Source organism: Chaetura pelagica, unplaced genomic scaffold, assembly GCF_000747805.2.
Source record: "Chaetura pelagica isolate M959 unplaced genomic scaffold, ChaPel_1.0 scaffold650, whole genome shotgun sequence".
Lineage (NCBI taxonomy): Eukaryota > Metazoa > Chordata > Aves > Apodiformes > Apodidae > Chaetura > Chaetura pelagica.
In genome coordinates, this window is record NW_009951820.1 from 37,292 (window position 1) to 60,680 (window position 23,389).

General features: G+C 47.7%; 1 protein-coding gene across 1 annotated transcript in view; it reads left to right on the forward strand.

The window, feature by feature from the left end:
• The first annotated feature begins 3,017 nt into the window (after nt 1-3,017).
• SIK3 (SIK family kinase 3) overlaps nt 3,018-23,389 on the forward strand; it is a 38,120-nt gene continuing 17,748 nt past the window's right edge. Inside the window, exons 1-13 of the mRNA XM_010008722.1 lie at nt 3,018-3,128; nt 5,852-5,915; nt 11,764-11,925; nt 18,192-18,316; nt 18,653-18,776; nt 19,300-19,418; nt 19,677-19,787; nt 19,949-20,092; nt 20,675-20,752; nt 20,865-20,974; nt 21,768-21,921; nt 22,400-22,555; nt 23,149-23,219. Coding sequence (XP_010007024.1) covers nt 3,087-3,128; nt 5,852-5,915; nt 11,764-11,925; nt 18,192-18,316; nt 18,653-18,776; nt 19,300-19,418; nt 19,677-19,787; nt 19,949-20,092; nt 20,675-20,752; nt 20,865-20,974; nt 21,768-21,921; nt 22,400-22,555; nt 23,149-23,219 — 1,460 coding nt within the window. The 5' untranslated portion in view covers nt 3,018-3,086. The remainder of the gene's footprint in view (nt 3,129-5,851; nt 5,916-11,763; nt 11,926-18,191; nt 18,317-18,652; nt 18,777-19,299; nt 19,419-19,676; nt 19,788-19,948; nt 20,093-20,674; nt 20,753-20,864; nt 20,975-21,767; nt 21,922-22,399; nt 22,556-23,148; nt 23,220-23,389) is intronic.

Consider the following 23,389-nt stretch of genomic DNA (forward strand, 5'->3'; position numbering starts at 1 on the left):
CAGGAACTGCAACCAAAAGCTCAAAATGTGTGTTTGTGTAACCTGCATGGCCAGCTTGGAGAATGGAGCAGAACCCAGGAGGAGCAGAGTGAGTAGTTGCAGGGGCTCTTTCCTAGTCTGGATGCTTAGCCAGAGCAGACTTTCCCAAAGGAAGGAAAATGTGCACTTAAGGAGCAGAATCCATTGTGGCTGCTTCCCTGCAACTGAGCTTTAGGGGAGGTCAGTCCGGCTGATGCGCCCAGAGGACTTCAGGCAGGCTTTTTTCTGTCAAAATCCTGAATCCTCTTTCAAGGGAGGGAGAATATTAGTCACCTGAGGAATGCAGGAATGGTATGTTGGGGAAAGGAAAAAAAGCAGTCCTCTGAAACAAACCAGATAGAGTCCCAGGTGAACTGCAAGCCCCCCACCCCTGAAATTCCCCCCTCTTCCCCTCCGCAGGGAGCACGGAGGGGATTTCCTACTTCCACCCTCGCACGGTCCTGTGGAAGCTCTGAATTTCCTGAAACTGGAGCACAAGGTGGTTTCCCCTGGCTTTTTCGGGAGACTTTTACCTTTTATATTGCATCAGCTGCTGGAGGCAGTTGAATGGAATGAAAACATGTTGAAGAAACCTCTTCAGAAATGCCAGGTCTCTCCTCCTCATAGCTTTAGGGGATGGGTTTAGTTTTGCTCAAGGGCCACCCATTTGGCTGAACTCCCAATAAGACCCTTCACATGAAGACATCTGGCTGCTTTTTGTGTTCCTTTGCTCCTGGTGCAGGTATTGTGTGTCTTCTGGGTGTGGAGTTTCAGGGCCCTGCACGCAAAGCTCAGCGTAGCAAGGTGACAAGCATGGGGCAGGTGAGATGGCAGCCTGGTTCTCCACACCCCATGTTATCAGAGGGAGTATTTCAGGCCACCTGTTTTGTCTGGCCCTACTGATGAAGCTATATTCAATCAAATGCTCTGCACACCTTGAACTTGGCCAAGAGTGTTAAGTCATATAGTTAAGCTGGCAAATGAGATTTCCTTAGACCAAATACAGAGCAGGGAGGTAAGCAGGGAGTTTAGGAATACTCCACATCTGTGGATTTTCATTTATGTATTTGTGCCTGAAAATTACTCATGTGTCTTGGTAGACATCTTGGCTTCACTCTTTGAGAAAGCTTCTCTTAGCTTTTTATATCTATATATTGGTTTAAACTTTACAAAAGCTTTTTCTAGCAGGGAAGGTCCTTGGGTAAAGCATTCAGTGAGTGCTCTCCAGGCCCACTCTGGCTCTGAACTTTTCCAGTCCACCCCTGAACCTCGTCTTTGAAACTACATGGCGTGGACCTACCAGAACCACAGCTAATGAAACGTGTGCTTCTGGCCTGCCTGCTCCTCAGCAGAGGATGAGCTACAGCCCAGAAGGCTGCCAATTCAGGACAGGGCAGGGGTGGCTCATCACCCTGTTAATCACTGCCCGTTAGAGCTTGGCAGCCCCGCGGCACAGGGTCTGACTCTGCCGTTTCACCTCGTGTCTCGGCTCTAACCCTGCTCCTGCCAGCAGCTTCCAGAGCTGCATGCCAGACCTGGCTGCCTGTCAGCTTCTGTTCTTGCCTTGGGAAGTGTGCTCGGTGACTTGGAAGTCTGGAATCGTTCCTGTGCTCTGAATTGAAGGTTTCAAATGAAAGAAACAGCTTATTGTGCTTGGTGCCTTCTCTGGATTCTGCTGTGTTCTGCTTCCATGCAGCGCAGTTTCTCCCCTGCCATGGATTTTATCATAAAATATGAAGCTTTATTTTCATGTGCTTCAGATTGTTCCCTTAAAGATCCTAAAGATTCTTTTGTTTCCTTGTTTTTCTCCGAAACTGCACCATGCCTGTTAAGAGTGTTGTTTAGCACTGCACTTGGGATTTGGCACCAGGGAGGTACAAGTGTTGGGGCTGGGGTGCCAGGGGTGGTTTGCCCACAGACACGGAGCACTTGTCCCTTGCAAACGCCAGAGTCTGTCAGTAGGGAAACAGTTCTGGGCTTTGGGCTCCTGAGTCAGATCTCCTGGTTGTGCATCCTCAGTGCTTTGTGCCGCAGTGCTGCTTTGCATGCCCTTCCCCATGGCTTTGCATGATTCTGCAGTTCTGCAGTCTTCCTTGACACGAGTTTTGTAAATTATGCTTTAGCAGAGCAACCGGGATTTGTAGAAGTGGTTCTTTTCCCAGGGGAAGTGCCATCTCTAAGGGAGGAAACCTGCTGGTGGATGGTAATTCAGCCCACAAATCCTCAGCTAGGCTGGCATACTATAGCTGCTTGCTCACACTGTTTCCTGGTGGGAAGGACAGTCCTTACAAACTCCAGGCTGGAATCTGATTCAGAAGCAGCTGTGCAGATGTTCCTTTGCCAGTAAGAGCAGCCTTTTCTCAGACATTTGCCCAGCATGGTGTCACACTGGTGGTTGCATTCTCTCCCCTGTTAAACCTGGCCTTCTGAAAAAGATTCCTCTCCTTGTTATCCGTGTGTGGACTTCTTAGCATAGAGGTGTGTTAAAAAGTGGAGTCTGAGGGCTTGACTGTCTGCGCCCAAAAGAGCTGGGAGCCACCAGTGCCCAGGCAGGATGCTCAGGAATGAGGAGGGAAGAGAAGCAAGGAGCTTCTTGAGGCTGGGAGTTCCTGGAGAGCGGCTGACTGTAAACACTTTGACATGTTTAAACTATTTAGTGTTAATGTTATAGAGCACTTCTGTTTTACAATAAATAACTACCTTGATTGTTAGAATCTTCTTGCCTTCTGCAGCACTTTTAATGAGAAACCCTCTGTAGGTAAAATGCATGGTGAGTTAAGAAACAAAGCTTCTCCCTACTCACTTTATGGTAAGCTGGTTGGGTTCTGAGAGGCTGTTCACAGATTCCAGACCCTCTGAGGCAGGAACAACCTATTCTGGTTTTGTACAGTATTCAGCACAGCAGGTGGATACGTGCAATTTGTTCTTTTAGAAGTGCTTTTCCTAATATGTGGTTGGGTCAATAACCTCTCTTTTGTTTCACCTTCTGCTAGGTGGCTATAAAGATAATTGATAAGACACAGCTGGATGATGAGAACCTGAAGAAGATATTTAGAGAAGTTCAGATCATGAAGATGCTTTGCCACCCACACATCATCAGGTTATACCAGGTAGGAGCATTCTGCTCTACAGCCTTACACTGCACAGTAGTGCTTTCTCCAAGGCTATCTCTGTTTCTCCTAGGTGAAATACTGGGAAAGTCCTTTATGTTTTCAAGGTCCCAAAGTACTTTGATTAGAGGGAGGGAAAGTGTGGCTAATCCTTCTCTTTTCTGGGAGATCATGCTTTCTCTTCGGGCTGGGCTCTTGCCCTTTGTTTATGGCTATTGTCTGCTTTGCAGCTGGAGCCGGATGCGGCTTCCCCTTCACAGTGTGGAGGGAGTCAGTTTTACCCACAGGCAGGACAGGAAACCTGCAGCTCCCCTGCTCTCCTCCACCTGCCCTGTCACCTCGTGGCCCCCAGGACTTGCTTCTCTGCTCTGGGCTTTCCTGGAAAGTGATCAATAGCAGCCACAGACTGGCTTTTTGAATATTGTTTGCAGAGCTTTTCTGTGGCTTGTTTGGCATTTTCAGTCTGTAAACAAACCCACCAGAGACGGGCTCTACATCTGCTGCTTTGCACATGCATCCTTGGTGGTGTCCCTCTGACTTCATGGTCAGTGTTGCACCAGGCCAGAGACAGGCAGAGGGTGACCACAGTGGAGGAGGACAGGAGAGCAGCACTTCTAAAATGTTCAGTGCTGCTTTGGAAGCTGTTGGACAGATGAAAGACTCTCCTTGGGCCTCTCTGATGCCAGGGCTCAAGCAGTGACTTAGAACCACAATGGAGAAGAAAGCTTTGTGCAAACTGGTACCTGCAATCTCAGTTCTGGGACAGAGGCTCCTTCCCAGGATCCTGCAAGGTTCACACAGAACTACCTGCTCCTTGTGTTCTGGGGAAGGATTCAGGCGCACAAGACTAACTGAGATGGGGAATCTCCTGCTTGTTGCTGCCTGGTGTCAGAATGCTAAAACCTGACATCCTGGGTGGAATATGCTGGGGTTATTTCCTCTTGTAATGTTTCTGGGTGCATTTAAGGGAGAGCTGATGGTAACCCTTGTTAGAAGTTGCCATTCCATAGAATCAGCTCTTGTGTGTGCCTGATGGATCAGAGTAATCAGTTGGACTCCAAAGAGTTAAAACTGAGTAGAAGCGACAGGTTAATGTTTAGCTGTTTTGGCCAAATGGCCAAGTGTGAGATGCTTACAGCAGAGTGGTGGCATTTTAAAGGTACTTGTGAACACTTCTCTGCAAATTGACTCCTTAAAGCTTTTTTGAGCCAAAAACCTGTTTTTCAACCTGTTTTATTCCATCTAAAGCCTTTGATGTGATACTGAACAGGTGAGACTTGTGGCTTGGCTTTTCTAGGGTGAGAAGAGTACCAACTGTGGAGTGTTTCTCATCTGGCCCTTCTTTCTGGATGCTCTCAGTGGCATTTATTTTTTGATAAAAACTACTAAAACCTAGAGTTAGGAATTCAGAGCCTTTCACAGCTTTTCTTCAGGAATCTGAGTTTAAAAACCAAATTTCCTTGAGCTTATAGAACTTAAAAGATGCAAGTGAAAAAGGAGAAAGTCTGTAATGATAGAAGTCTTTAGTGGAAGAGATTTTGTATGTCTGGAAACAGAAATATGCTTTAAAAAATTGCCATTCTGGCTTGTAGTATCCCTATTAAGCAGGGGCTTGATGTCATGCCCTGTGACACTTGAGCAGAATTGAGGTTCATCTTGGTTATTCTCTTGTTTTAATATTCCGAGTAATAGTGATCCTGCTGTTGAAGCAGCTGCTGTTGCCTGGATCAGGCATCTATGTTTTAAAATACATACTCTGTGTTTGAGCCCAAATTTTTAGTAAGAATAAGCAGTGTAGGGCTCCAAGGACCTCCCCTCTGTTTTGGGATAATAATCCATTTGGTGTTAAAAGCTGAACTTCCACTTGTTTTTGAAACAGATGATAACCAAAACAAACCCAAAATGTTTCCAGGCCTTTCCTAATTGACTGTGGTGCCTGGCACTCCTGGAAGTGAAGCACAGTGTGTTTTTCCATTGACAAAGCTGTGAAGACTGCAAAATAAATACCATTGAGTTTGGGAAAACACCCCAAGCAAGTACTTGCCCAAAGGCGGGTCAGAAAACAGCCCTCGGAGCCACTCTTGCTGCTTTTGTCAGCATGGTCCCTGGTCCTTTAAAGAAATCCCATCTAATAAACTGCTGGCCCTGGCATACTGGATGGCTGTGGTCTCAAAATCCTCATGCTTTCTTAAGTGTGTGTTAAAAACTGCTAAAAATGGGGTGTTACCTGGTGAGAACCTATGGGCTTCCTAAAGCAAACCCGGAGCACTGATTTATTTCTAATAGGTCTTGAGTCATTGGAAAGATCACTTATTGATTCAGTGAATATTCCCCCCTTGGCAAAATGGTGTTAGTTACTGTAGTGCCTGCAGTGGACTGGTTAATTAGGAGGGTGAACCAGTTTGGTTGCTGCAGCCCTGAGGTCTCCCAGGCTACTGGAACAAGTACCAGGGAGTAAATGCTGAAGGAAAGGGAAACAGAAGGAGGGAAGTGCAGGTGAAGTGTTGTGTTGAGTTACAGATGTAATATTGAAAACTTGCTGTCTTAATTCTTTCCCCAGCTCCTGTCAATTCCTTTGTACAGCTCCGTGAGGCATGGGAAGAGAATGGTTTTGATTTGGTGAAAGCTGTTGCAGTTGTTACAGAAGGAAAGGATTTTTTAGTTGCATTTCTTTTTGCACATGGCAGTCTCCTTACCTGTCACTTTTCTGTCCTTGTGTCCAGGTTATGGAGACGGAGAGGATGATTTATCTAGTGACAGAGTATGCTAGTGGAGGGGAAATATTTGGTAAGTACATTTATTGTGTTCTTTAATCAGATAATGCACTTGGTCAACTCCAGCAAACTGCAAATAGCTGCCACACTCTTGTTTCATTTGAGAGGTGCCTTTCAGCCTGAGAACTTTCCATTGACAAGAGGGGGAAAGAAATAAATCATACCAACTTGATGGAAAAATAACTTCCATGACCTTTGTTTCTTCTTTGGGTTTCAATGACAGGTGGTGCTGCCCCTCTTTTATGCTGACTTTAGGATTAAAGATGTTGGAAATAGTAATCCAGTTGCCTTTTACAGTACTGCTGGATGCTTTGCTTCCCAGAAGTTATGAGACTTGTTGATGATAGCAGAAATGTTGGTGTTTTAGTAGCTTTCAGAGAGACGAGCTGTCCTGTGCATCTCTAGCATTTGTTCTCAAACTAGTGTATTTTCTTATCTTTTTGATATCTGATGTTATCTTAGCATGTATTAGTTACATCCATTTTAAGCTCCATTGTCTAATAGTGTTTCAGCTGAGCTTTCTAGACCACAGAAGCTATTCTTTAAAGGAAAAAAATAAATATATCCGAGCAGCACAATTGCAAGAGCCATTGACTGATTTATTAATTTTTTTATTGCCATGACCAGTGAGACAACTTGCAGAAATAGGATTTTACTTACGCACTGGAATTTTGTGCTAGATGACAGGGTCACAGTTTTGCAAGATTGGTATTTACTGGCTTAGCCAAAGTGAGCCTCAGAAAAGAGGGAAATTCCTTCATGCTTGAAGTGAGCTGGCTGAAATCTGCTTCCAGGCAGTGTCCTTGTGAGGACAGCCACACACAGCCTGTCAGCTCAATGGAAACACTCTCCTTTTTGTCCTCTTCAGTCATTGCAGAAGAATCACTTTTGATGTTGGAGCCCCTCTGCTGGAACAGAGGCTGAGTTGTAATAAAGGGTGAAGCTTTTAGTGAAGCAAGAGAAGTCCCAAATTAAGGAAATAGGACAACTTGAGCTGGAAAATGCTGGCTTCCAGTGCATATAATCCAATACCAGTTAATCAGTACCTTGTAGATGTTTTCTTCTCAACATCGTCAACGTCCTTTGGATTTCTTCTTCTCTGAGAAGGTGACAACTGAAGAGCGAAGCAAGTAGCAGCTGATGTGTGGAGAGTGTGTATTGCCTGGTGAAAAAACCTGACTTTGTCCAGCTGAGTGTTCCAGTTGTTCCTTCAAACAAGTACTGTGGTGCTAGATGCCCAGCAGTTCTCAAGGCATGTGCAAGTCATCCTACCTTGGGCAGCAAAATCACCTGAATGTGCGTTAGTGTTTGCTTGTATGTGGATCACTGCAGGAAAGTATAAATCACTTTGTACTTTTTCTCCCTCTTCTGTTGAATTTGGCAGAGATGGGCTCATCTTTTTTTAAGTCCAGAACTATGTGCAAGCTCATATACAAACTTGGAATGAATTCTCCCAGTGACAAAAATAGCCTTCTACATGAGTCGAAGTGAAAATCTAATTGCTCTCTGAAATATTTTATGCTGTAGAAGATCCAGCTCATTAGCATGGCTAATTTCCATTACTGTGCCCAGTGTTTTATCCTCGTTGGTAGCAGGGAGCAGTTATGTCACAGCCCTGATGTTCTTCCAGACCGCAGCTGGGGGCCGTGCCCTCGATAGCTGGTCAGGAGCATTTTCAGGCACTGCAAGAGGCCTTAGAGCAGAGAAGGGGGAAACTAAAGTCTCAGCTTTTAGTAATCAGGGTTTCCTGAGGAGCCACGAAGACTTTGTTCTAACACGGAAGCAGTTTATGGGAGGAAGCAGGAGCCTGTTCTGGGAAGGTTTTCTTGCCATCGTTGGCATCCCCAGTGCTGAAGAGCCTCATGTCCTCGTGCTGTTAAAAAGGTTTCCACACAAGCTGGCTGCCCACCAACTCCAGCTCTTCTCTGGTGGTATGCAGCAGCGGGGCTGGGACTCACCTCTTGCTGAGGGTAGAATTCTGTCTGGATGCTGCTTCCACGCAGGGACTCCCTGGTTTGTGGCAGGCTGCCAGGAAGGGCTGGACTTGCTGCAGGGACAGCTCTGGGTGTGTAGGGGCAGTGCTGGGCACCAGGGAATCCTCAATATTCAATGTGCCTCTGCAGAGTGTTTTTGTCTCTTTTTCCTGATTATCTCAACATCTGCATGACCCAGGTTTGAATGCAGAAGTGTAGTGCTGAGCTGCAGATGGGGGGGCTGAAACTGGGGGTTTCTGGATGCTCAGTGTAAGGCTCAGTGCCTCGTGTAATCCCAAATACAGCATCACACTTGGGTGAACCGCAGGGTTTTGTTAGAAGGAAATCTCAGTTGTTTCCTCCCTTGCTGCTTTAAAAAGACTTTCAAAGGTTTAAATTGTACCATGCAGCTGTAAATATTACATAGGCAGTAATATAGGATGGAATTTTTAGCTGAATGAATGGTAGCTTCTCTAAATGGCCACAGTTTCAGTCAGTGTTGGACACTTGCCTTTCTTGTCCCTTGTTGGTATGAGCAATGCAGGCTGTCCTGGGTTAGCACCTAGGAGAGCTTTCCAACCTGTTTATCTGAATTTCCAGTAAAAAGAGGGCTGGTAGCTCCTTCACTGGCTGAGCTGTGCCTGGAATGTCTTTGATTCATCTGTTACTGGAAATGTTGTGATAATTCACTGTTTGCGCAGTGGTACACAAGGATCAGGGAGAAGACTTGCTGTTCTGTGGGCTTAAGCAGCAAAATGTAAATTGTTAGTTTTGTCCCTATGGATGTTTTGTGTGTGGTTTGGTTGTGGGTTTGACATTATGGACAAATGAATGTCTTCTTTTAAACATAGGGTGCTCTTTGTTCCAGGTCCCTCCAGTGCCCTTTTTTTGAGGTCAAACAGAATATACTTTAAAAGTTTGTTTTGATTTCAGCTGTTTACTTTGCATACTGTAAATAATCTGCAGTCCTCCTTGAAAAGAATGTGGTTACCTGCTTGATCAACAAAAATCCTCAGAAAACTTGACAAAATTATCATCTGGTTTATGGGGTTTGCATGTCTGCTGCCTCTGCCCCTTCTCTCCATCTCCTCCTGCTTGTCCTAAGCTTTGAGTCCCAAAAGACAGATGTTAAACAGTGTAGTACCAGCTTCTAGAAGGTCAGACAGCTTCCGAGATCACTAGGTCACCAAATACTCTGGAAATTTAACTTAATCCACCACACAGAGGAGATGTGAGGCTTAAGCAGCATTTGCTTTCAGGATAGAAAGCAACTTCGAAGCGCGAGGAGCCCGTCTAGAGGAGAAAAATGGGAATTTGTGTATTGATCCTGTCCTTGAGCAGAAGATGCTTTTTCTTCGTGTAGGATTTAGCTGCTTTTTTTTAATGCAGAGAGCAGCATCCTGTGCTTCATGTAAGAACAGCAACTGATGTTTTTAAGGGCTCTGAAATGCACTGATGTGTGTCTGACCCAGCAGCAAGTCTGCATCTGGCCTTAGTGCACTCGAGAGCCCTGTGCTGGCTCCCAGCTGAACATTCAGGTCATCCCTGTAACCTCTGCTGCATGAGAGGTTTATGCAGACTAAGCTGGCAATGGTTAATTTTGGCATACAGTTGCCCTTGGTGGTATGTGAAGTATTCTGTAGCTTCATTGTTCCTGTCCTTCCTCTGCAGCTTGTGCAGAAATGTCAGTGGTCTCCCAAGTGCTGTGCCTACATGCCAAGCCTGGAGACCGGCCTGCGCTCACTTTTCTTCAGGAAAAGTGAAATTCCACACCTGACCTAGGAGGATGTTTTCACAGCCTAAGCAGGACTGACTAATCAAAGGGGCAGCAGAGTTTCCTGCATGAGCAGATGTCAGGCAGGGCAGTCCCAGAGAGCAGGACACACGGTGTGTCACCATCCGTGGGCAGGGCCAGGGCAACCTGGCTTGGGGGAAAATACACTTGGGGGAGCCTTGTAGAAAGGCACCTGCTGTGGCAGATGGGGTTGGTTTCTTGCCTTCAGGAGAAGCTCTACAATATTTTCAGAAGTGTTGAGATATTGGAGCCTTGTGCTTTAAGAGCACTTGCTCTGTTGGGCTGTACTCCCAAGTGCAAGTGGAGTAAAAGATGTGAATGACCTGGACCCATGAGCAGAGAGCAGCTCAGCTCCCACATCAGTTGTGGTGCTTACCCTGGAGCAGGCCCTGCTTCCCTCTGCTTGTCAGTCCCTCAACTGCTTAAAGTAAAAATTTATGACTGGGCAAATGACACTGAAATATGATGGGGTGATTTGAGACAATAAATTTTGCTTTTCCTAGAAAATGAATTGAGGGCCACAGTGGATCTGGTGATGGATTTCCTTACCCAGCTCTGGCTCAGATTTGCTCGTGGAATAAGTTTATCTGGTGAATAAAACTTAATTGACAAGTTCTCTGAAAAACAACTTCACTCTGTTGTGCAACGTGAGTAGTCAAGCATAGAGAAGCAGGTTGCTGTGCAGTCAGAAGCCAGCAGAACTGCTTTGATGGATCTTGGTAATTAGTATTTACTGCAAGTCAATTATGTCGCAGGTATTTTAATTAATGGGTGACTGGGAAAAAATACAACCACCCAATGGGAAGCCTTTAGAAGTGATATATTTGTATTATTTTCAAGAACAGGTCTCTCTGTTGAGCCCTCTCATTTAATGGAGTTGATGGAGTGAAATTAATAATTTCAGCCTATTTCTGGCCAGAAGTCTCCTGAGGCCACCTCCATGGTCCAGCTGAGAAGCCACAGCCTCTTGAAAGGGGCAAGGAGATAAGCTTCTGGGGTTTGCGTTGCTAGTGCCTCTGCTGACCTGCCCTGTGGGCTTGTGCAAACCTCTCCATAGCTTTTCCCACAAGTTGGGGGAACCTGGGAGCCCTCCTGGTCCCACATGTGGTTACTGGGGACTCTCCAGGACCCTCTTCTGTAGCTTTGTAGCACCCCCCTCTCATCATAATCTTGCAAACTACTGTTCCTACCCTTGTCTTATAGTGCCACACCAGTTTTAGCTAGGTTTGCTTATAGGGTAGAGAGAGATTAGGAAAGAGTAATAATTTTATTTCAGAATTCAACCTCTGCTCACTTTGACTTTCACACTTTTCTTTGTGGAGCTTTGTTGTCTGTTCTGCTGAAGCTTTAAGGGAAGGGGATGCTTTTTCTCCTCCTTTCTCTTCCATTTCTGCTGCCAGTCCCCTGCCTGTCCATCCCCTCTTGAGGGACAGTCTCAATGACTTCCATAAGTCTGGTGCTTTCAGATTTTAAGGGGATTGATTTAAGTTGGGTGCCTGCTGTGTGCCTGCCTTTGTGATCTCTTGGAGAGACTCCTCCTGTCCTTATGTAGCTTCTAAGGAAAGCCCAGCTGGCAGCAGATACTACCTTTGAATGAGAGTAGAGATTTTTAACAAAATATTTCAGAGTACTTAGATTTCTGTAGCAGAGGCAAGCTCCATTTCTGTAATGAAATGCATTGTTGAATCTTCCCAGTATGTTTCCTGTGAAAAGACAGAGGGATGGAGGGATGGCACGTGGCCACAAACCTGCACCTCTCACTGTTGAAGTAGTATGGTCTGAGGTTTGGTGTTTGCCTGAAGGAAGAAGGTTGAAAAACCTTTATTTTGGTGTAGAAAAAGATGTAAAAACATCCACCTGCTTCCCAAAACAGTTCTGATTTTCCAGCCAGCCCTGTCCTCTTGGACAGCCTTATATTTGCAGACAGCCCAGGGAAGGGCTGGAGTGCCAGAGTCTCCTTCCTTCTGCTTTTGGAACCTGGAAAACATGCTGGTGCCCATGTTGTTCCCTGTCTCCAGCCTCCGGAGAAGGCCCTGCCTGGGTTGTCCTCTCAGTGTGAATAACTACTTTGTTCTTCACTTTGTCCCTCACAGATCACTTGGTGGCCCACGGGCGCATGGCTGAGAAGGAAGCCCGGAAGAAGTTCAAGCAGATCGTGGCTGCTGTCAACTTCTGCCACTGTCGGAACATTGTCCACAGAGACCTGAAAGCAGAAAATCTTCTTCTGGATGCAAACCTTAACATCAAAATAGCAGGTGAGCTATGGGTGGGGGGAAGGCAGCTGATTTCAGGAGTTAATAAATGTGGGCATTGGCTGCTTCCAGGTATTCAGAAAGAAGGAAGCACAGTGTGACTAAAGGAAGCTTTGGATTTCTGTGTGGCCTGCTGCCCAGAGCTGGAACTGCCAGGTTGTAGCCAGGAGATTAATATCTCCCTGCAAGTAGTGCAAAAGAAAAGAAGGGAAAAAAGCTGGTTTGTCTTTGTAGACAGATAAGCAGCTATAGGTGCTGCTGTGTTCCGGTGCACTGGGCAGGAGTAGTACTGAAAAAATTGACCTTGTTCTGAGAACTGCTGTTGGTTTAGGACTACTTAGCAGCAGGTCAGTCTAGGTGAGAGAGAATGGAAAGTAAGGATGACTGGTTCTGATAGAGCAATGAAGGGGAAACAGCACCTCTGGGGTTGCTTCACTGTCTGACAAGCAACAGAACTGCCCCTGGTGCTTTGGGTGTTTTATTTGTGGCAGGGAGAGAAGCTGAAGTCACTGAATGAAATCAGGCCCTTAGTCTCTTGCTAGTGTGTTGCTGGGTATTGAGGCTTTTGCTAAAACTGCCCTTCCAGGGAGCTGGCATCTGGGGCAGTTTCTAGACAGGTTCTGCCATGGGCCTGCATGTCTGTGATCCTTCTGTGCGTGAGACTGAGCCTTGGCTGCTGAGCTCTGAGGTGCACTGACTAGACCTGGCTTTATTTAGCTTTGTGGGATTACATAGCAACCCATTGGAACAAGAGGATTTAGCACTACCCTGGACACTTCATTTCCTGGGCTTTTGCACTGGAAGAGCCTGTGCTTACTGTGTAATTCCCCTAGAGCCTAATGCATAGCGGAGTGTTTTTAGAAAGCACTTTGTTGCTTCTTCCCTTAACAGACTTTCTTGGAGAGCTCGTTGGCTTTTACAAGAGTTTCTAACTTGAATTTTTAAAAGTGCTTAGTGCTACAAAACTTCTCAGTCCGTGAGCAATTTTAATACTGGTAGTTGGGGAATACTATTCTAGCTTGATACCATCTTGGAGCGAGGCAGTCTTGTTCATCATGTTATTGTTCTCTTATGGATATTTAGTAGTATAAACCATGTCTTGCTTCACTTTTGTGCAAGGACACTGAGCTGTTGTGGGAGCAGAAGATGAGTAAGACACGTTGCAGATGAAGTACAAGTGGCTTGTGGGGTTTTCTGTGTGTGACGTGAACCTGTGTTGCCTTGGACAGCATTTCATGGCAGCTGAAATCCTGCTAGTTCAGGCTTCCCAGTCACAGAGGGAAATGTGCTGACAATCTGGGGAGAGGGCTTGGTTTGTCCAGTTGGACTTACTTCCTACAGCTGGGGGAGAACCTCTGTGCAGCAGGAGGGCAGCAGCAAGTGCCTGTTGGTACCTGCTTCCTGGGCAGGGGAAGGAGGTGGTGGCAGGCAACAGCTCTTACAAGAGAGGCTGCTCAGAAGGTCTTTATCAGCAGCACTCTCTGGTTTATGCAAACAAATGCACAGAGGGTTTGAGGCCATCTTGTGTTCACGTGGTAAAATCCAATCTGGGGGGGCGGGAGGGTGCCTAACAAATCAAAAGGAAGACAGAAGTTAAAAGCTAACCCAGGTGTAAACTGGAATGTGGCTGCATTTCCCAAGGGAATGTCCAACTGAGCAGACTGACAAGCTCTGTGAATGTCTGAAAACTGGGGAAACTTTATCTAAGGGAGCTGGAAACTATTTTCATTCCAAATCTTTGCTCCCAGAATGGACTCTAGGAGATAGTTCCCACCCTGGTGGTGGTAGTGTTTTACTTGGCAGGAAGATGTAGTAGTGCTTTGAAAAGTAGCCTGGAAAAGCTGATTTATGGTATAGGATTTTCCAAGTATTAAGTTTTGTCCCTGTAACTCATACTTTACAACTTGACACCAGTTCTTCCACTGTTTCAAGAGCTAAAAGAGAAGCGATAGCAACTGATCTTTCACACCAGACCTCCCAGAGTAAATTCTATGGAAACACACAAAGCCTTGTTACACAGGGTGGAAGATCAGCTAAACCTTCACTGCCAAACCCATGAACAATCTCCAACTCAGTCCTCTCTAATGTTCAGCTGCTGGAGGCTGTGGATACATGTTGAGTGTGTTCTGAAGGCTCTGCTTGGTAGCTCTGGTCACTTGATCTGCTGAGCAGCAGCAGCACAGACGTGGGATGCAGTGAGCCAGTGGGTCTTCTCGGGTAGCCAGGGCTGAGACTGGGACTGCAGCTTTGTGGTTCTGTTGATACCCAGATGTGCAGACTTTAGTAATGTACACAATTCCATTAATTGTTCTAGTTTTTCAGACTCTCAGCAGTGCAGATGGTCTGGCACATCACTGGCCTCCATGTGCAGCTTTGCATCCCTTACTTGGCATTAGTTTAGTAACAGACACTTTGTGTGGTGGTCTGGAAGGGGGTTCATGGTTCTGTTCTCACTCCATGGTCACTACAAGGGTGCTTTTTGAGGTTGTTTTTTTTTATTAATTACAACTCTACTTTTCTGTAAACGGTAATATCCAAACGCTGTTACCCTCACTCTCACTTTTCCTGTGGATGCTTTTTCTCCAGTGTACCTTCTCAAAGCCTGAGCCAGTAGCTTCTGGCACTGTGTTCCCCTGTGCTCCTGGCCAGGGAGTTCAGCCAGGAGCTGAGATGGTTGCTAAATGCCCAGGCTGTCCTGGGATATGGTTTCAGAGAGGAATCTGATCTATGCACTGCTTGCTCTTTCACCTTCTGATGACAAAAGCCCCTCTTGTGCAGAAACTAAAGCCAGCTCCCTGAAGTGCTGCTCAGAGGAGACATGCACTGGGCCTGCTTTTGTAGCACAGAGATGTTTCTTTTTTAATATTTTCCCTTTATCACATCCCTGTGACTTTTACCTTGTTCTTTAAAAGTGCCCTTTTCCCTCTGTGTTAGTTTGTGGACTGAGACCTGGTTGCTCTCTGGGGATTTATATGTCCCCCTGGACTAGGGGGACTTGCCATAGTTTTTAAGTAAGTTTATTTAAGTTGTAGTTTATTTTTTTTTGTTTTCTTTAGATTTTGTGGTGTTGCTTGTTGCTTTGGGGTTTTCATATCCCTCTCCCTAGCTTTCTGGGGGGCTTTTAAACAGCCTGCTGTTTTCACCAGGCTTGACCTTGGTTCCTGCAGCACAAGTGGGTCTGGAAGCTGCTCCAGCCTCTGAACAGTGTCCATGTGAGCTGGAGCCGTCCCGCAGGGCAGCCTGACTCACCCAGAGGTGTTTGTGGAGCAGCAGCTCTCTGCAGGGAGAGGTTTTTATCCTGAAACCCGGGGCAGCTGTGAGGTGGCTGCAGGAACTCCAGGACCTGTTGGTTGAACATGAGCAGCTCATGGCATCTCTGCCCCCTGAGCCCTGTTCTCTAGGGAGATACTCAGCAGGCTGGTGCTCTGCCCACCTCCTGCACTGTCAAAACGAGCTGTCAACCCGTGGGCTGATTTCATCCTGACGTGCAAGGGGCTAAAGTTTCAAAGACAGCCAATCTCCTGCAGCTCCTCAGTGCAGAGAAGGTTGCAGGAGGCAGCTGTTGCATGTCTGTCCAGCCTCCAGCTGGCATGGCACAGCTCTGCCCTTGCCTCAGAACATGCTGCTGCTCCATCCCTGCAGGACGGGCTCCTCAGTGTGGCTGTGGGCTGAGGCAGCAGCCTGGGAACACCTTCTTCCTCTGCCCATGCAGAGCTGGAGCTGCTGCCAGGCTGCATGGAGCAATATTCACTGCTTTGGAAATATGGCAGGTCCCAAAGTGTGCTGCAAAGCTCACCTGAATACAGACAAGGATGAATAAAAGTAACTAAACCAGAATAATTTGCTCAAAATGTGTGAAGTACCAAAATTCCAGTGTGTTCTTGCACAGTTGGAAGAGTTTACATCTAAACTTGACTACAAATGCTTTGTTGTTAGATTGAAATATATTTAGTGCTCTTGTTTTTCTTGCTTTCTCTGGTAGCTGTAAACCAGGCCCACATTACACATCCTAATTCAAACGTGAGACACAACAGCTCAAAAGCTTGCAGAGGTGGAAAAGACAAGTGTGCAGCTATGTGCTGCTTCCCTGAGATCTTCCTCCAAAGGCTGACTGCTCTTGTCTTCTGGAAGCTTAGATTTATTCATTTCCAACAGTAAAACCCCACAGGGTGTTTACCTATCTTGTTTTGGTCCTGAGGTGCTTTTAACAACCACTCATCATCCCTGTGCTCTGTTTGGGGGCAGGCTGTGAGCAGAGGAAGTTCTTCACAAGCATGAGCCATTTTCCATGAGCAGTTTACCCTTGTGGGTGGAAGATAAGAAAGGACATTGTCTGGACCCTCCTTAAGCTGAGCTAGCAGAAGCCAGGGGGTCTGCTGAGCTGTGCAGAAGCTGTTTGGAGGAGGAGAGGAGAGTCATTTCACCTGAAATTAGGTCATGGAAAATCCTGTAAGGAAAGCAGTGAGCAGGAGCACAGATTCACCGATTTGGGCATTGCCTGTGAAGTGCCAAAGGGGTCTCCTCTGCCTCTGGCATGGAGGTGTTGGCCATCACTGGCCCTGCTGGTGGCTCTGGGAGGCTGGTGTGAGTCTCTGGGTACTGGTGTAAAGGGGCTTTTGTCTAAAAGACAGCAACCATTTTCCTTTGGCAGGGTAATATTTGAAGGTGTTGGTGATTTAGGGAAACAAACCTTTTCTGATGGCTAAAGAATGCACGGCCAAGTCCTTATCTTTTAGAGCATGGATAAATGTGAGGAGAAAAGCAAATAAAACCAAGAGATTAATGGAAATGGAAAAGACCTTCTGTGCTTTTGGATCTCAGATAGCATTTAACATTTGTGTAAGTGTATTTAAAGATTCAATTTTAGTCAAATTCTTCTTCCAAAAGACTTAGATTTTTCCCTCACAGGTAGGCAGACAGCTGTGTGTGTTCTGCAGTTCTGACCAGTGATGGGAGTCAAAATTAAGCTCTCTTACAAGAGATTTTTAACTTCTGCAGCTGTACCCTGGGTTTTTTACCACAATGCTTTTTGGTTTAATCAGTTAGAATTTGCAGACCAAGTATTTCTGGCCCTCCTTGGTTTTTTTTCTGGCATTTCTCACACAAGCCTGCTGTGAGGATCTACTGCTGGTGCAAATGCCATGAAAAATGTCCTTGTTTCTGTGGGTCCCTGTCCACCAGCATTAATGTCACTCGCCCTCCTGCTGGCCCTTGTAGCAGAAACACCAGCGGGTTGCAGATCCCCTCTGGGGCACTGCTCCTGGTGGGGCTGCCTTCTAAGGACACCTCGTTCACAGGACCTGGGGACATCTTTCCATGTATTTGCTTTTATTCAGTTGAGGTGAAATTAAAAAAATATTAATGAGGATTCCACTTTTATAAGGAAAAACACCTCTCTGGATTCCAGACTTTAGCTTCTCTGCTCTTTCCAGTGCAAGTCCCAGCTGTGTGCTGGGGGTGGTGGGTTAATTAGCAGAGAATGCCATTAGTGCCCACATAAGCTGATGGTTGACTGCCCCTAAGGTTAAGACCTTTCTTTTAACGTCTCTTTCAGGATTTATTATTTGCTGTTGGTGGGTGGTTTGGTTTGTAGAGCTGCCCACCATAACCGAAGTATCCAGCTTGAACAGTGCTTTCTGGAAACCCAGAATTTCCCATCCTGCTTCCCTTTGCATTCTGTCCTTGCTGGTGGCTGCCCTGGCCCTAATGAAGTTGTGAAACTTGACAGCTGAAGGATGGAAGCTGAAAGGATGGAAATTAACACAAGATTTATGGGTGATTTATTGAATACAACATGGAAACCTCATTCCAAACCATCCACCTGACTTGCAGCAGCCCTGGTTGATCTGATTGCTGGTGTGTTGACTCCAGCACAGAATCTCATAGGTGGAAAAGGAGGAGCAAACTTCTGGAAGGATCTTTGTGTTCTGCTAAGCCAAAGCAGTGTGACTGGATGTGAAGCAGGTCTAAGACCTGGCATTTTGCAGCAGGTTCTTTAAATGGGTTCTCTTTTATCCTGGAAGTGGACATGCTGCTCTTAATACTTGGTGGTTTTTTGTCTTGGAATGGAGCATAGTTGCCCACTGGCCTGGAAGTTTCAGCCTTGTTCTTACTCTTCTTGCCTCTCCTGCATTCTTCCTCTGGTGTCTGTGTTGTCCATTCTGGGATTGTGTGTGACTTGTCTAAACTCAGCAAGTTACTTCAATAATATTTGTTGAAGATAGTTGGAGAGATTGTATTCTTCTAACCAGTTCTCTATATTCTTTCAGATTTTGGGTTCAGTAACATCTTCACACCCGGGCAGCTGCTTAAAACCTGGTGTGGGAGTCCTCCCTATGCTGCTCCAGAGCTTTTTGAAGGAAAGGAGTACGATGGGCCAAAGGTTGACATTTGGGTACGCTACGAACCTCCTCTCTTTGCTCTTATTTTTGCCCTGTTTCCTTCTCTCTTACTTAGCTCTCATTTTTGCTCTGTTTTGCTTTCCTTCCTGAATCCTTAATACATATCTTCGAAAAAAGCCCTTGATGTAGCAAAAAAATGTTTGGAGCAGTCTCCTCCATGACACTGGCAGGCACAAAGCCTGCTTTGCCCAGCAGCCCTGCCTTCCAGCACCGCCTTGGGTGCTTTTCCTTCTGTATTACTATTTTATTCCAATTTAAACAACATCTCCTGCAGTCAGCTGCAGTCTCCTGCTCTCCCCCTCTGACCCTGCTGCTCTCTTTGGCTGCAGAGCCTCGGGGTGGTGCTGTACGTGCTGGTGTGTGGTGCCCTGCCCTTCGACGGGAGCACGCTGCAGAACCTGCGGGCACGGGTGCTCAGCGGGAAGTTCCGCATCCCCTTCTTCATGTCCACAGGTAAGGTGGTCCTGGCAGTGCCTGAAGCCCTGTGTTCAGTTCTGGAGCCCCCAACATGAGGATGACATGGAGCTCATGGAGAAAGTTCAGAGAAGGGCCACAAAGATGATCTGAGAGCTGGAGGAGCTCTGGAGACAGGCTGAGAGAGTTGGGGTCTGCAGCCTGGAGAGGAGAAGGCTCCAGGGAGCCCTTAGAGCACCTATGTTGTATGATGGCGAGATCATGCTCAGCTGTTGCTGGATGGGGAAGTTTCAGAGGATACTTGGCCCTTCAGCCCCCAAAGCCAGTGGTGTCCCCAGCCAGTGGTGGTGGGGAGGGACAGGGTGACAGCGTGCCACCTAGGGGTGGCTGCCTTCCCTCCCAGCCTGGGGAAACCCAATCTCTGCAGCAAAGTGGCACCTCGGGGACTGAAGGGGTGAGAGGTGCAGAAGGAGGAGCAGTGTGATTTCCTACGGGGGTGCTTGTTCCTTGGGAAGGAAGTGCTGTCCTCCCGGCAGTGCCCCAGCCTGTCTGTCCCCCACAGAGTGTGAGCACCTGATCCGCCACATGCTGGTGCTGGACCCGAGCAAGCGGCTCTCCATGGAGCAGATCTGCAAGCACAAGTGGATGAAGCTGGGAGAGGCTGACCCAGAGTTTGACAGGGTGAGGAGCAGGAGCAGGCTCTGCCTGGTGCCTGCAGGTGGGCTCTGGGCACAGTGCTTGTTTTGACCATTCGAGAGCTCTGTTTGCATCTTGCCCGTGGTGCTGAGATCCCAAGGCCCTGGGTGTTGAAGGGCTGTGCCATCAGCCCGCAGAGCTGCTGGCAGCTCACAGCAAACCCCGTGCAGTGGCTCCCCAGAGGGCTGTGACAGCTGTGGTGCTGGGGATGGTGGCACTGAAGCCTTGTCCCTGCTCCCACAGCTGATTGCAGAGTGCCAGCACCTGAAGACGGAGCGGCAGCTGGAGCCCCTGAACGAGGAGGTGCTGCTGGCCATGGCAGACATGGGGCTGGACAAGGAGCGCACAGCCCAGGTAGGACCGCACAGCCGGCAGCACGTCCTGCCTGCTCCACCAGAGACCCAAAGGGCTGTCTGTTGCTGGTCACCTCTGGTAACTGAGCAGCCTCAGCACAATGTGGGAATGTATTTCATTGCTGACAAAAGGAACTAACTCCTTTTGTTTTTCCCCTCTAGTCACTAAGGGCTGATGCTTACGATCACTACAGTGCAATCTACAGCCTGCTCTGCGACCGCCTGAAGCGGCACAAGAACCTGCGTATCGCGTCGTCTCCCAGTGTCCCACGGACCATGACCTTCCCCACCTCAACCAACATCCAGGTAGATCCTGCTTGCTTTGTGTTCTTCCAGCCCTGCAAGGCCAGCCAGTCCCTTACCTGCCAAGCTCAGACTTGCCTGTGGGTGTCCTCATCCTGGCAGGAGTGTCAAAACATTCCTCATCCAAAAACTTCGGGATCACAGCACCCTAACACTCATGGGATTATGAACAGTTTGGCTGTGGGTTTAGGGGATGCCCTTCAGACAGTGCTCTGTGTCAGCTCAGTGTCAGAGCAGGCAGTGTGAGGGTTGCTGGTTGGGAGCTAGAGTTGACAGACCAGGACTGCTGTGCCTTGCTTCTTCCTTGATTTGTGCTGCTGCCCAAGAAATGAATATTTGCTTTAAGAGAGGCCAGGTCATAAGGGAAGCAGAAGAGATGCTGACCCCACCTGAAGAGAAGGGAGGAGGGGAAATGAGGCAACCCCTTGAGAACTAAGAATAAACACATCTTCACTGCCTCCAGGGTAGCCTCCCTGTTCCCTAGTGCTTAGGGCTGTGCACTGGTGTTAATCCAGCAGTGTTTGTAAAGGGGGTGTAAGAGATGCTAGCTTTAGGTCTTCTGATTCTGGTCTCTCTGCTCAGCAGACAGAGCAGACAGGCAATACCATGAACATCAATGTGCCACAAGTCCAGCTCATCAACCCTGAAAACCAAATTGTGGAGGTGAGTTACACCCCTTGATGACCCCCACAAGTTCTTTTCCCGGGCTGGTGTTGAAGCCTTTTGCTTGATCCTCACCTCATATTTCAACATCTCTAATGTTCTGCCTGCCCAGACTGATGGAACAATGAACCTGGATAGTGATGAAGGGGAAGAGCCATCACCTGAAGCTCTGGTCCGTTACCTGTCCATGAGAAGGCACACAGTTGGAGTAGCTGACCCACGGTTAGTATTGGACTCTTAACTCCCTGGTGGAGTATTCAGAGAACCTGAATATTTGCTCCTAGCACAGGACTTCGGTCCTTCTGAGATGTCACAGGTTTTATTCATGTGCTGCATTGGAAGGTGAGAGGCTAATGCCTTAAGGGGACTTCTGGGCTCTGTGATGTGGAAGAGTTGATCCATTTTGGACTGGCAGTGGTGACCAGTTTCTGGGTCGGCAAATACCTGTCACAGTGTGCTCCTTGGTCCCAGGTCTTTGCTTCACTTAAGTCAGACCAGGTGGTGACAAGTGCATGAGTCTGTGTCATAGCTGGTGTCAAACCTTTGGGTTCATTCTTCTGCTATGAGTAGCTTGGAGCTGTTTCTGCCAAGTTGATTTTTGCTAGATGGGAAAAAAAAATTCAAGGTGTCTCTTTAGCAACAGTCCCATTGCACAGCTTGATTAGTGTTTCAGCTGAGGGTGAGATGCTCTCCTTCTCTTCCTGAGGAGCTCTCTGTAAGGTGCCATGGTGTTCACTAGAGTGCAAGCCAGTGTCTCACCTCAACTGCACTGCTGTCCTGTCCTGGGTGAAGGTTTTGTGATAAATTTGATTGAGGTTAATGCAAAGAACTAGTTCTGGCAAATCTCAACTCAGGGAAAAGAGGGACCAATGAAACCCAGAGTGGCTTGGTCTTTGTGACCGTTTTCCAGAGTAACAAGAAGCCTTTTTGGGAGTGGAAGCTTGAGTGCACTGGGGCCCATGGGTGGTTCTCTTCACATCACTGCTAATTAACTTGTCTGCATGTGATTGCACAGGACGGAAGTGATGGAAGACATGCAGAAGCTCCTGCCTGGCTTACCCCGAGTCACTCCTCAGGCTCCATTCCTGCAGGTGACCCCGAATGTGAACTTCATGCACAACATGCTGCCCAGACAGAACCTGCAGCCCATGGGGCAGCTGGAGTACAAGGTACTGACCCACAACATGTGCTCCCTCCTGCAGCCTGTGCCTCACCAGCCCATGGGGCTGTGCTGGCCCTTGCTCTCTCTATTTGCCAGCTCCTTGGGCTCCACAAGCTTTATCCCCTTGCTGTCTCTTTAGGGATGATTCTAGTTGGTTACTTTAAAAGCTGAAGAATGAAAGAGCACTGCAGTATGAAAGTAATGAAAGGGCTGGGGAGCAGCAGCACTGTGCTGCCTGGCTGTGGAGCTGCAGGTTGCAGCCTGCCTGGCAACTGAAGCAGAGAGCAGGGAAATGGAGAGTTACACCTTTCCACTGGCACTGCCTCCCTCTGCCCACATCAGCTCAGTAATGCTGGTGATGTTCCTTTGCCTCCTGAAGCCCAGAGGCTTGTGTTCTCTCATGCCAGGGTCTGGGCCTGTGACCTTGGGGCTGGGGTGCTGGCAGGGTGCAGTGGGGGGTCACCAGCTCTGTCTGTGCTCACCAGGAGCAGTCCCTGCTGCAGCCCCCCACCCTGCAGCTGCTCAACGGGATGGGCCCCCTGGGGCGCCGGGCGTCGGACGGTGGAGCCAACATCCAGTTAAATGCACAGCAGCTGCTGAAACGTCCTCGAGGTCCCTCTCCTCTTGTCACCATGACACCAGTGAGTAGCCAAAGGGAAGCAGGGGGCTGGTGGCATGCTTATAAATATCTTCTCCTGCAGTCAGAGGTGGCTGCCTCCAGGTCATAGCAGATGGTCGTAGGCTCAGTCAGGAGCGCTTTGGGAGCCCTGCAGGGAGCCTGCCCACTTGCTCCCAAAGGTTCCTCTGCTCTGGAGCTGTGGTGTGCTCTGTCCCCTCATGGGGAAGTTGCTATGCTCTCCTGAGGCTACAGCTGCAGTGGGTTTTCTCTGGAGCTGACAAGAGTGTTTGTGAACTTATTTAACAGTGGCTTTTTTCTCCTTTGCTGAGATAATAGAGAAGACTAAAATGTCCATCTTGGACACTTGATGTATGTTCTTTCGTCCTTGTGATTATCAGTGATTATTCCCTGGTAGCACCAGAAGCAGCAGCAACCTTCTACAGGCAGTTTTGATTGGGGAAGGAGTGTTGGAGGGAGCTCTTAGCCAAGTGTCCTTGGTCCTGCAGATGAGCTTGCATCTTTGTGAAAGCTGCTTGGGGAAGATCAGGAGTCCACTGTGTGGATGGGACCATGCCAGCTGCTTTCTGGAGCTCATGGCTTTTTTTTTCTCCATAGGCTGTCCCAGCTGTCACCCCAGTGGATGAGGAGAGCTCTGATGGGGAGCCAGACCAGGAAGCTGTGCAGAGGTAACTCCCAGTCTGTTAACGTTTGCCCCTAGTACCTACATGAGGCTCCACAGCTGAACTAAAACACCAGCAACCTCATCACAGGCAACAATATTGATTACAGCGAAGGTTCAACATTGTTCTTGTTTTTGTGGGTGTTGATCACTATAGGCAATTACTCCTCTGACACT